The 13,052-nt window shown below is 37.1% G+C and overlaps 1 protein-coding gene across 1 annotated transcript in view; it reads left to right on the plus strand.

Moving 5' to 3' along the window:
* Positions 1-13,052, plus strand: part of IARS2 (isoleucyl-tRNA synthetase 2, mitochondrial) — a 126,200-nt gene that overhangs the window by 97,119 nt on the left and 16,029 nt on the right. Inside the window, exons 13-16 of the mRNA XM_006869714.1 lie at positions 2,909-3,011; positions 3,898-3,991; positions 10,427-10,535; positions 11,816-11,918. Of these exons, the coding sequence (XP_006869776.1) occupies positions 2,909-3,011; positions 3,898-3,991; positions 10,427-10,535; positions 11,816-11,918 (409 nt within the window). The remainder of the gene's footprint in view (positions 1-2,908; positions 3,012-3,897; positions 3,992-10,426; positions 10,536-11,815; positions 11,919-13,052) is intronic.

A 13,052-nucleotide genomic window follows, 5' to 3' on the forward strand; every position in this document is an offset into this window, starting at 1 on the left:
CTGTGTTCTTCCATTTACACCACATCGAAATGACAGTTTGCGCATCTCTGAGGACTCAAATGAAATGTTTCTCTGAGTTTGGAAAACCAAAAAAAAAAGTCTAAAACAGCAAGATAAGGGCTAGAGGGTGGACAGAGTGACGTTTCCCAACAATATTCTCATGGGACAGCTCTTGCTACCCCTGAAGAATGAGGGTAGCCATTCCTTGGTGCAACTTCTTTGGTCTTTTTCTCAGCAATGCAGTTTTCTGTTTTCTTAAAACTGCTTCCTAATAAGCCCCAGTATCATCCTTTGTTCTTAGAGAAAATCTATAAACAGTAACCTTTGGAATCCCAAAAAGCAGTCGCTCTATTTGAGCTGACCTCTCTGACTTGAATTTAACTCACCCAGAATCCATTGTTTGTTTGTTTGTTTAAATGTTTTATTGTGAATTATGTGATAGTTTACATGGGAGAACATTAGCTTTACATTCGTGTCATATATCATTTCGTTGCCATGGTTACAATCCTCTCCATGCATCATCAACCAACCAAAGGGTATATATCCTGCAAGCCTTACCCCTCAGTCGTCAGCACACAGCCCCTCTCCCTCTCTGAATCTAAAGTCCCCAGCTGCTCCATCTCTCCACATCATTGTCTCTGCCTCCATCTCTGGCATCACTGCTTCTCTGGTTAGGGTCCTGCTCTCTGCTCTTCTCCCTTGATGGTCCCAGGGACCTCTGCTCCTAGACTGCAAAGTCAGCCATTCCCCTCCTTTTGCTACAAAACGTCTACCTTTACATTTCCAACCCCCACAGTCAGTCCCAATAGCAATTTTTAACTATTGTACTACATGAGTGCTATCCCTATCTCCTTTCATCAGTCCCACCCAGACAGATTGGCTACTACTTAGTGGAGATTCTACCTTGTTCCATGCCCTCTGGATCTAGGCTCCGTCTTGAAAGCTTGTAAGCCAGTCAGTTCTTGCCTTTGAAACCCCTCCAGCCCCTCTCCACCAATTTTGGGTAGTCAGTGTCCAAGTTGCCTATCCCTGTCTACCCTGTGTATGGGGGTGGGGTGGGGAATGATCCTTGCTCTAAAGATTTGTTCCTTCTTGTGAGCTACTGCATCCATAGGTGTAGGTCAAGTTCATCAAATTGTATCAGATTACTTTTCCCTCTTTGTTCTTCGAGTTGAGTTCTGGTCATTTAGCCATTGAAGCCAGGCCAAGTGGGTATTATCTGCAACTGTGGGTGTTCTTGTGCATATGCCCTCTCATCAGTTGGACGCTTCACTTTCCACTCTAGTCCTCTGTGGCTATGTCACTGATTTTGGGCCCAGGAGTCCCCAGGTCTTGCCATACTGTTGGCCAACCAGGTCGTCACCCAGGTTTACAGGAGTCTTTGAAAGTTGTAGGTTTTAGCTGACAGCTTCATTGCTGTTTTTCCCTCACTTCCCCTTATCAGTGACCAACGTGGTCACCAGTCAGAGCGCATGTCTGCTCGTGTATTTCCATAGAGTCTGAGTCTTGGAAAGGGGTTTGCTCTGAGGCGACCGACCACTTGCCTTGATATCTCCTGGGAGAATCCATTGTTTTGTTTGGAACTTTTTTTAAGGCATCTGAAATAGATGAGAAAAAGTGTATTACTAAGAGAACTGTCTGTAGCCATCCACTGACTGTAGAGACATTTGAATGTGTTTTGTTTGGAATAAACCTATCTGCATGCATGGACTCAAACCATGGTAGTATTATGTTTTGACTTAACCTTGTGTGTAAACCATAAAATGTGTTACCTTAATAATTTTTAAGTATGGAATTCTGTATCATTAATTACACTATAAATCTTTATACCTCTATCACCACTATTTCCAACACTTTTTCTTCACCCCAGAGAGAAACTTTGTACTCATTAAACAATAACTCCTCATCCCTGTCATCATCTGGTAACCTTTTGATCTTCTTTCTGTCTCCATGAATTTGTCTAGTCAAGATATTTAAGTTGTCGTATAATTTTTGTATTTTGTTTCTGACTTGTTTCACTTTAGCATGGTGTTTTCAAGGTTCCTTTGTGTTGGTAGTGTGTATCAGAGCTTCAGTTTTCTTTATGGCTGAGTGATATTCTTCATTATATATACCATAGTTTGTTTATGTACTTGGGTTGTTTCGACCTTTTGATTATTGTGAATGATGCTGCTGTGAACATTGGCATACAAGTTTGGCATAAAAGCTTCCTGCTTTTAATCCTTTGTGTTTATAACTCATGATGGAATGATTGGGTCATATGGTAACTCTGTTTTACATTTTGAGGAATAGCCAAACTGTTTCCACACCAGCCACACTGTTCTATACTCCAGCCAGACTGTTTCCACACCAGCCCCACTGTTCTATACTCCAGCAATACAGCAATATACAAGGGTTCCAGTTTTTTGCCCTTTCACAGCCAGCCAAATGGGTGCGAAGTGATAATTTATGTTTTGACTTGTATTTCCCTGGTAACTGAGTGATTTTCAGCATCTTTCATGTGTTTATTAGTCATTTGTTTATCTTTTTTTTAAGCAATATTTAAATCCTTTGACAAGTTTTAATTGGTTTGTCTTGTTGAATTTTGGTTCTTTATGTATTTTCAGTATTAAAACCTTACCAGATGTATGATTTGTAAATACTTCCTCTCATTCTTTATGTTATCCGTTTAACTTTTTTGGCATTATCCTCCGATTCACAAAACTTAAAAAAAAATTTTTGTGTGAAATTCGGTTTATTTATTTTTCTTTTGTTGCTTATGCTAAGAATCCATGACCAATCCAAGACCATGAAAATTTGCCCTTTTGTTTTCTTCTAAGAGTTTCTACAGCCTTGTTGGAAGTACCATTGCTATTTTGTATTAGTTATAGTAGCTAGTTGCATAATTGTGCCTTTACTCCCCCAACAGCCAGACCATTGAGCATATTATTAAACTGGTAGAACAACATGGCAGTGATATCTGGTGGACTCTTCCCCCTGAGCAGCTTCTTCCAAAAGAAGTCTTATCTCAGGTAAATTTGTACTTATATTTATATTGCAGCCTTTGTTTTGTATTGCATGACTTAATAACAACATGTGAAATCCTTGGGATTTAAAAGGTTTTATCATAAAATGGGAATTAATTTATTAGCTAGAAATTATGTCAGTACAGCTTGAAAATGAGTTTAGTATGTAATATAGTGGTGTAGTGTGATGGGCTTTGTGGTCTCATTGAGGGCCAAGATGGATTTTGACTGATGAGGTTGATTAAGCCGATGATGTCATTGTGACTGTGGAGGTGTTGGTTTGTCAATGGTAGGACTCTTGCTTTCTGTGTGGGAGACTGGGTCTGATACCCATCCAGTGCACACAACACAGAGCCACCGCCTAGGGCCACTGCCTGTCTGCCCTGCCATCAGTGGAGGTTTGCATGTTGATGTGATGCCGAACAAGTTTCAGGAGAGCTTACAGATAAATACAAAGTAGGAAGAAAGACGTGTGAAAAAACAGTCAGCTAATGAAAATGTATGGATCATGGTGGTCTGATCTGCAACCAGTTAGGGGCATGAAGAAGGACCAGGCAACGTTTCATTCCACTGTACATGGGTTTACTATGAGCCAACGACAGTTGTGACTGAAATGTAATGATTTACAGACTGGAAATTAAGAGAGAACAAGTGTCTACCTTTGATACAGCAGGATTTTGTAGGATCTGAATTTGAGTTAACAGTGCATCACACATCTGAAAATATAAATTGGAAGTTAATTTTAAGAAAATAAAATTCAGTTCATACTTAGATTGGTAAATGTGTACATTTTAAGTGATACTTTTATATACAGTGAATTTTATTTTAAGACTGTTTTTTGGCATTTAATATGTAAGCGTGATTAAAAATGTTACTCTGCTATCTTTTTTAGGTTGGTGGTCCTGATGCCTTGGAGTATGTACCAGGTCAGGATATTTTAGACATCTGGTTTGATAGTGGAACTTCATGGTCTCATGTCCTTCCAGGTAATTTTCTAGTAAATTATATTGTTGTTGGTAAGTGCTTTCAAGGCCATTCTGACTCATAGTGACCCTCTATAGGGCTTCTGAGGCTGTATATCTTTGTTGAAGCAGAAAACCTCATCTTTCTTCTGGGTAGATAGACTATAGTAGAAGTTTAAAAACATATAAATATTATTTAAAAGAGCTCTCTAATTAGTTATTCATGTTTTTGCTTTATTGGAAAGGTGATTTCCAATAAAATCATTTTAGACCAGAAGGACCCTTAGGAACCACCTACCTACTCCAGTGATTTTGAAATTTTTTTTCCGGATAAAAATTTATTTAGAACCACAGTACATAAAAATAGAATTTAACTTCTCTTAATCAGTTCATTCTCTTGGCTCACTTGGTAGTCCCCAAGGAATCCAGTTTTATGAAACAAAGTTTGAAAATCATCAAAATAATCTGACCGCATCATTTTTCCGAAGAGGAAATCAGATTGAATCAGAGCCAGATTAGAAGAGGGTCACATAGCTTAGTTAGTGTCAGACTAGGCATTATTATCACCTAAGCGTTGGTATATTTCACGTCTTTAATCTTTTGAGTAAATCTTATAAGGAAGATAGACTTCTTATTTCCATTTTATTGAAGAAGAAATGCAATCATTGGAAAAGGTAAACTACTTGTCAAATTGGAGTCAGTAAGTGCCACAGTCAGGATTTGAACCTAGGTAGTCTCATTCCAGCCCCTTGTAGTCTTCAGAGTTCTCTCAGTATAAAGAGGTCTTTATGCAACAAGCTTTTCTTAAAATTAAAAATTTTGGATCTGGCAAAGATTTAGAGCTGATGTAAGCCCTTGTGTTATAGGTGAGCCACTCAAGGCTTAGAAACATATGTTTCTGCCAAGATTTCCAAGATGACTAAACTTTAGTTGGAATCCATGGTAGTAGGTACTGTTAGTGATCTTTTCATTAGACCAGAAAGAGGCAGTTTTAAAAGAAATGAAAGGGGAGCTTAGGGGATGGCTCTTGCTACTCATCATCTACTCATTTTAGAAAATTATTTCTATAGTTTTCTATTTTTCTCATATTGCATATTGCATTATCCGAATTGTTGCTGCTGTTAAAGTGCCATTAAGTCAGTTCAGACCTATAGCGACTCTGTATAGGGTTTCCAAGGAGCTGCTGGTGAGCTTGAACTGCTGACCTTGCAGTTCAAACAGCTTTGCAGTCTAGCGCATTAACCCACAGCACCACACCAGGACTCCAAAATGTTGCTACCAGAAGAAAATTAATATTTTGAGGTAGGATGAGACTTGAGTACTGTAAAAGTTTTAAATGGTTACATATAAAGGACTACAAGTTAGTAGAAGAAATATAGCTACGGATGTAGCATTCCAGATGTTGCAGCTATAACATTTTATTCTCTTTACATAAGCACGTATATTTTCCCTCCAGTATATGAAAAACAAAGAAACTTTTTTTTCCCCGTTTTTGTTTTTTTTCCTTCCTTTTTTTTTTTTTTTATAATTTTAATGTGACTTGAGTGAAGGTTTACAGAGCAGGTCATCAGTTTTACATTCAACAAATCATATACTTTGCCTCGATACATGGTTGCAATCCCCTCCACACACCAACAGTTAATAGCATTTACCTATGTTAACTTTTAACTATTGCTTTCCTGCCTGTGTCTCACACTACATTCATCTTTTTTCTACTGACCTTGCTGTTGTTACATATTGCCTTCCCTGCCACCCATGTTAAAATGTTTCTATCCTCTAGCCCATAAATAAATTTCCCTCAACCACCCCCACCCCACCATAACCATCATAGATTGTTACTTTTATCAAGAAACCTTTTTAAACTTTTTACAACATTGGTCTTATATAATGCTTGTCCTTTTGTGATTGACTAATATCACTCAGCATAATGTTCCCCGGGTTCAAACATATTGTGAGGTGTTTCACAGATTCATCATTATTCATCATTTTACAGAATTCCATTATGTGTATATACCAAAGATTAACCATTCCGCTGCTGATGGGCAATCAGGCGGTCTCCATTTTTTTTTTTATAAATAAGAATTGGAAATTGTCAGAAATAAAATGGAACCCATAAATATTGATATATCCTAGGTATTAGTGATCTGTAATGGATTGGTATTGGTCATTTTGAGTCTGACAATTAATTTGGTTTGCTATGTTGGGTATAACCTTCTTCATCAAAAAGAATATTTCACTATCATTTTGAAATACAGTGCTGCCTGTGATAGGATAATATCCTCATGCCTACAAGGAAGATCAGAGTCCTGGTGTCACTCAGCACTGAACTGCAAACCACAAAGGCAGCAGTTCAAGCCCACCAGCTGCTCCTTGGAAACCCACTCTGTATAGGATTGCTATGAGTCAGAAGTGACTCAGTGGCACTTAACAACAAAAATAAGGAAGACCAGTTAATTCACTACTATTCAGATTTACTCACTAGCCACTAAAGTCAGTGATGATGAAACTGAAGACTTCTCCTAACTTTGGCAGCACGCATACCAAATTTGGAAGGATACAGAGAAGATTAGCATGGCCCCTAGGCAAGGACGACATGTAAATTCATGGTGTTCCATATTTTTGGAGTCATGGTATGACACTGTTGCATAAGCACTGGACTGCTAACTGCAAGGTTCGCATTTCAAACCCACCAATCGCTCCTTGGAAACTCTAGACAGGGTGGTTATGAGTCCTAGCCAACTAGACAGTACTAAAGCCAATTTATTCAAGCTCGTATTGATCAAACATACAATCAGGATGCATTGATAATTACTGATGATTGGAATGTGTAAGTTTGAAACAAAGGGGGAAGGATCCATAGTTGGAAAATATAGCTTTGGTGGTAGAAACAGTGCTGGAGATCACATGATAAAATTTTGTAAGACCAGCGACTTATTCATTGCAAATAACCTTTTTATAAACAACATAAAAGATGACTATACACCTGTACCTTACCCGATGGAATACACAGGAATCAAATTTACTACATCTATGGAAGAGACAATCAAGATGCTCAATATTATTAGCTAAAACAAGGTCAGAGGCTGACTGCAACAGTCAATTGCTTATATGTAAGTTCAGGCTGAAACTGAAGAAAATTAAATAAGTCTGGTGTGGTGCTCTGGGTTAATGTGCTAGACTTCAAAGTCAGTTTGAACCACAAAGTCAGCATCTCAAGCTTACCAGCTGCTCCTCAGAAACTATAAAGGGTTGCTATGAGTTGGAACTGACTTGATGCATACAACAACAACATGTGAACCAAATTATGTCCAACCTGAATTTAAAGACCATCTCAAAGAATAGATTTGATGCATTGTACACTAATGACCCAAGATTAGAAGAGTTACAGAATGACATCAAGAACATTATACATGAAGAAATCAAACAATCATTAAATAGACAGGACAAATGAAAAGACCAAAGTGGATGTCAGAAGAGACTTTTTAAACAGAGAAACTAAAGCAACTGGAAGAAATGATGAAATAAAAGAGCCGAACAGAAGATTTCAAAAGGCAGTTTAAGAAGACAAAGTCAAATATAATGAAATGTCCAAAGACCTGGAGTTAGAAACCAAAAGGGAAGAACACTCAGCTTTTCTGAAGCTGAAGGAACTGAAGAAAACAATTCAAGTCTTGCACTGGAATATTGAAGGTATCTATGTGCAAAATCACTGTACCAAAAAGAATTGGTTGATGTTCAGTCATTTCAAGAGGTTCTGTATGATCAAAAACTGATGACATTGAAGGAAGAAGTCTAAGCAGCACTGAAGACTTGTTGAAAAATGAGACCCCAGGAATTGATGGGGAATACAAATTGAAATGTTTCAACAAGCTGATGCAACAGTTGTTGTATTCACTTGTCTATGTTAAGAATGGTAGCCAACTGATTGAAAGAGATCCATGTTTGTGCCCGTTCCAAAGAAAGGTGAGCCAACGGAATGCAGAAATCATCAGATAGTATTAATAATCACATTCAAGTAATATTTTCCTAAAATAAGAACAATTGCAGTAGTACATCAACAGGGAGCTGCCAGAATTCAAGCTGGATTCAGAAGAGGGATGTGGAATCAGGGATATCATAGCTGACATCAGATGGATTTAGGCTGAAAGCACAAAATACTAGAAAGATGTTTACTTGTGTTTTATTGACTATGCAAAGGCATTCACCTTTGTCCATCATAACAAACTATAACATTTAAAAGAACGGCTATTTGGAACACTTTATTGTGCTCATGAAGAACCTGTACAGAGTCCAAAAGGTAGTCATTTGAACAGAACAAGTGGATACTGAATGGTTTAAAATCATGGTATGTGTACATTAGGGTTATATCCTTTTATTATACTTAGTCTGTATGCTGAGCAAATAATCTGAGCTGGATTATATAAAGAATGTGGCAGGATTGAACGAAGAATCATTAACAACCTTCAATAAGCAGATGTCACAACCATGTTTGTTGAAAGTGAAGACCTGAACTACTTACTGATGAAGATCGAAGACTACAACCTTCATTATGGATTGGTCCTCAATGTAAAGAAAATGAAAATCCTCACAACTGAACCAATAAATACCATCATGATAAATGGAGAAAACTTGAAGTTGTCAAAGACTTGACTTTGCTTAGGTCCACAATCTCTGCTCACGGAAGCCCCAGTCAAGAAATCAAACGATGTTTTGCATTGGGTAAATCAGCTGCAAAAGATCTCTTTAAAATGTTAAAGAGCAAAGATGTCAGTTTGAGAACTAAGGTGACTCTCAAAAGCTTATGAAAAGTTGGACAGTGAATAAGGAAGACTGTAGAAGAATCGATGTATTTGCGTTACGGTTGTAGAAGAATATTGACGATGCCATGGACTGCCAGAATAACAAATTAGTTTTGGAAGAAGTACAGCCAGAATGCTCCAGGGAAGTGAGGATCACAAGACCTGTCTTTTGTGCTTGAAGGGACCAGTCCTTGGAGAAGGACATCATGTTTGGAAACGTGAGGGACTAGTCCTTGGAGAAGGACATTATGTTTGGAAACGTGAGGGACTAGTTCTTGGAGAAGGATATCATGTTTGGAAACGTATAAAGTCAGCAAAAAAAAAAAAAAAAAACCTGCTCCCCTCCCACAACAAGGTGGATTGACACAGTGGCAGCACCAATGGGCTCAGACATAATAATTGTGAGGATGGCTCAGGACTGGATAGTGTTTTGTTCTGTTGTACATAGAGTTGCTATGAGTTGGAACTGACTGATGGTGCCTAACAATGATAATTCTCTGTTTGACATTTAGAGAATCTGCAGATTGTTTCTATAGTGACTGCCATTTTGTATTCCCATCAGCAGTGCATGTGAGGTCCACTTTTTCACTTCTTAACCATTACTTGTCAGCTTCCATTTTTTTGATACCCAGTCTAGTGGATGTTAGGTGATGGTTCTTTGTGATTTTTATTAACATTTTCTTAATGAATAAAAGTCTTGAACATCTTTTTATGTGCTTATTGGCCATTTTTATTTTGTCTTCTTTGGAGAAATGTCTATCCAAGTCCTTTGCCCATTTTTTAGTTGGTGTGTCATGTTGTTACTGACTTGTAAGAGTTCCTTATATACTCTGGATATTAAACACTTGTCTGATGTATGGTTTCCAAATGTGTACTATCATTCTCTAAGTTAGCTCTTCATCCTTGGTGATTTTTGCTGAAATAATTGTTACATTTGGTGCTTGTCAAATGGTGCCATTATCTCACTATGAAATGCTGATACAGCGCCCATGCTTGTCTAAGTAGGTTACCTCGAAGCCATTTTGCCTTTTTTTGACTGTTTCATTGTCAAATTAGCAGATAATACTTTTCCATTTATAAGACATTGTTTTTTCTAATTTGTTTAGCTGTGAAAATCAAACAGTCAGATAGCATGATCTCTTGGTTAAGAGAATTATCTATGGTGCACAATTGTTTAGTTTCAGATGCCAACTCTGCTGCTTACTATCTGTGTAACCTTGGGCAATCACTACTCTGCCTCCTTCCTTATCTGTATAATGGTGATAATGATAATGTGGACTTTTAAAAGTCTCATGAGAATTAAATTAGTTAACATATATATAAAGCTATTAGATGCTGAGCAAGTGTTTGTTAAATTATTAAAGACACTATAATTTTTTTTTTTTTACAGTGGTTTAACTGGAAATGTTCTGAATCGGTCCCTAACTTAATAGAATTTCAGTTACCTATGTTTTAGGTGTTTATACCTCAGAGTTCTTCGTTTGGAATAAGAATAATACTGAGGTTGCAGCTCACATTAATGCTTTGTAGCCATTGAGAATTGCATGACACAATAAGTAGCATGGTTACTTTTTAATTTGAATCCTTTTTGATACATACTCATTTTTACTTCCCTATTTTAATTAACTTAGACTTTTGCATTTTTTGTATTTGTTTTGAGGTACTGAACAAAGAGCAGATTTATACTTGGAAGGAAAAGACCAGCTTGGGGGTTGGTTTCAATCTTCTTTATTAACAAGTGTAGCAACAAGGAAGAAAGCACCTTATAAGTAAGTATTTTTAACTTAGCTAAACCAGTCAGCATACTTTTGCAGAGAATTTGGCAATATATGAAGCATTATGCTGAGTAATACAATTGATAAACATTTCCTTTCATTAGCTTACAGTCTTATCTGAGAAGTAAGAATAAGACTTTAAGATGAAAAAGCAAAAGTGGGAAACAGCATAGAGAGATCTTGTCACTCTGAGCAAAAATCATAAGAGCAGAGCTCCTAAAAGTCAGCATTGACTCTATAATAGTTGGGCACCCAATGTGGAGCTGGAGCTTGAAATATGTTAGCACTAGGAGGAATTTCAGAGAGTATATTCCAAGTTCAGAGTGAACAGCCTCAGCTCAGGTGCTCTTAGATTTGTAATATCCACAAATAACTAATGAACTGAAACATTGCTTTTGTGAATAGATACCTTTTTTATTTACAAGGAGTCCCTGTATGGTGCTGTTAGATAAGCACTGGACTGCTGACAACAAGCTAAATGGTTCAAATGCACCAGCCGCTCCTTGGAAACTTACAGGGTGGTTTTGAGTTGGAACTGATTTGAAGGCACTTAACAACATGAAGTTGAATATAAACGGTGTTTGGTGTGTGCTTTGAGTTAGGCTTTAGGATGCAGGTTGAATGGCCGGTAGGTAGTTCAAACCCACTAACTGCTTCCTGGAAGAAAAATGATACTGTCTGCTTCCATAAAGATTGAGATTCTTGAAAACCCTGGACTGGGTTGCTATGAGTAGTTAATAGACTTGAGGGCCGTGGATTTGCTTTGTTTGGTTTATTTAGTTAAACATATTTGCTGTGTCTTGTTAAAATGTGTGGGCAAAGTCTTCATAATCAGAACGGTTCCTAAATCGCTTGTGATTTTGGCTGTCTCCAGATGAAAACAATTTATCTGTTCATATTCCTTGTATCTAGTATGCTTTTAAAAGCCAGTAGAACAGCTGGTTTTCTCAAATTATATTTTTAAAGATAATTTTGAGATAATAAAGCATACTTTTCTAATGATCAAATAAATCAGTACATAATAGTGCTCTGCAAATATTTGTTCAGTGAATGAAAACATCTAAAGTTCTTCTGTGTATAGGAGAGAGCTTATTATTTAACCCTTACGATAACTAATCTGCTGAGAATTACTTTCAAGAAAATCAATCACATATCTGTCAAGAAAAACCCATTTTGTGTCAAACTATGGTTGCTTTTTCAAACTAGAAATTATCTTCTAAAAGATCATTATAACTGGGATTTTAGATTTCTAAAGTGGTTACTTTTCTTCTCAGGACGGTGGTTGTCCATGGATTTACACTTGGAGAAAAGGGAGAAAAGATGTCCAAGTCTCTTGGGAATGTTGTTAATCCTGATGCTGTCATCAATGGAGGACAAGTCAGTATTCACTAAGAATTCATCTTAGGTTTACTTGAAGGTTCTTAAGGGTGTAGATAGAGAATAATATAGTTACATCATCATAAAGGAAACCGTTTATTAAACTAATGGAGAATGCTTACCATGTTTTAAATCTAGACTCTTAAATCTTACATAAGTTTAATGGAAAAAAGGATGGTCTGGGAGTGTGGCTCATTTTAGGTCTGACTCATTTTAGGTCTGACTCTTTAGTTAAAATTTGAACCATGCTGTTTCGTTTTTAATATTTTGAACTTCAAAAATCCATAAACTGTAAAATATATTTTAATATACTGTTAGAGTATTTAATATATAAAATCTTGAGTTTAGTCTGAGATACATATGTAACTGGGTCGATTTCTTAGGTGAGAGTTATGACTAAATATAATATTCCACATAGGTAGGCCTTTGCTTTTTAAATTGTGATCCTTTGAACAGCCTTTCCTCCCAGTTAGATAAGACTCCTTATTATAATGCCTTTTTTCTAGTTTTTCATAATATTTATCATGCTTTAGTTAACAGTTTATCTGTCAATCTCACAGTAGACTGGTGGTTTCAGAGACTAGGGACTATCATGTTCACTTTCCTTCTAAAAATACATATAATGCACACAGATGCCAAATATGCTAAATGAGTAATATTTCTATTCAAATGTTATATCTTTATCTGTAAATGACAATCTTCAAATATTCTAAGCCAGTCTATAATCTGATTTGAAATACTCAAATTTAAACAAAATTAATACAAAGGGTTTGATTTGTTGTTGTTGCATTGAGTCAGTACCAACTCATAGCAACCCTGTGCACAACCAAATGAAACACTGCCCTATCCTGAGCCAACATCACAATTGTCACCACGCCTGAGCATATTGATGCTGCCACTTAGCCAATCCATCTCTCTGGGGGTCTTACTCTTTTTCTCTGACCCTCCACCTTACCAAACATGATATCCTTCTAGAGCTACTGGTCCCTCCTGACGGCATGTCCCAAGTATGAGAGATGAAGTCTGACCATCCTGGCCTCCAAGAAGCACTCTGGCTGTACTTCTTCCAACACAGATCTGTTTGTTCTTTTGGCAGCCCATGGTACTTTCAATATTCTCCTCCAACACCATAAT

The sequence above is a fragment of the Chrysochloris asiatica genome, unplaced genomic scaffold, assembly GCF_000296735.1.
Source record: "Chrysochloris asiatica unplaced genomic scaffold, ChrAsi1.0 scaffold00133, whole genome shotgun sequence".
In the NCBI taxonomy this organism is placed as follows: domain Eukaryota; kingdom Metazoa; phylum Chordata; class Mammalia; order Afrosoricida; family Chrysochloridae; genus Chrysochloris; species Chrysochloris asiatica.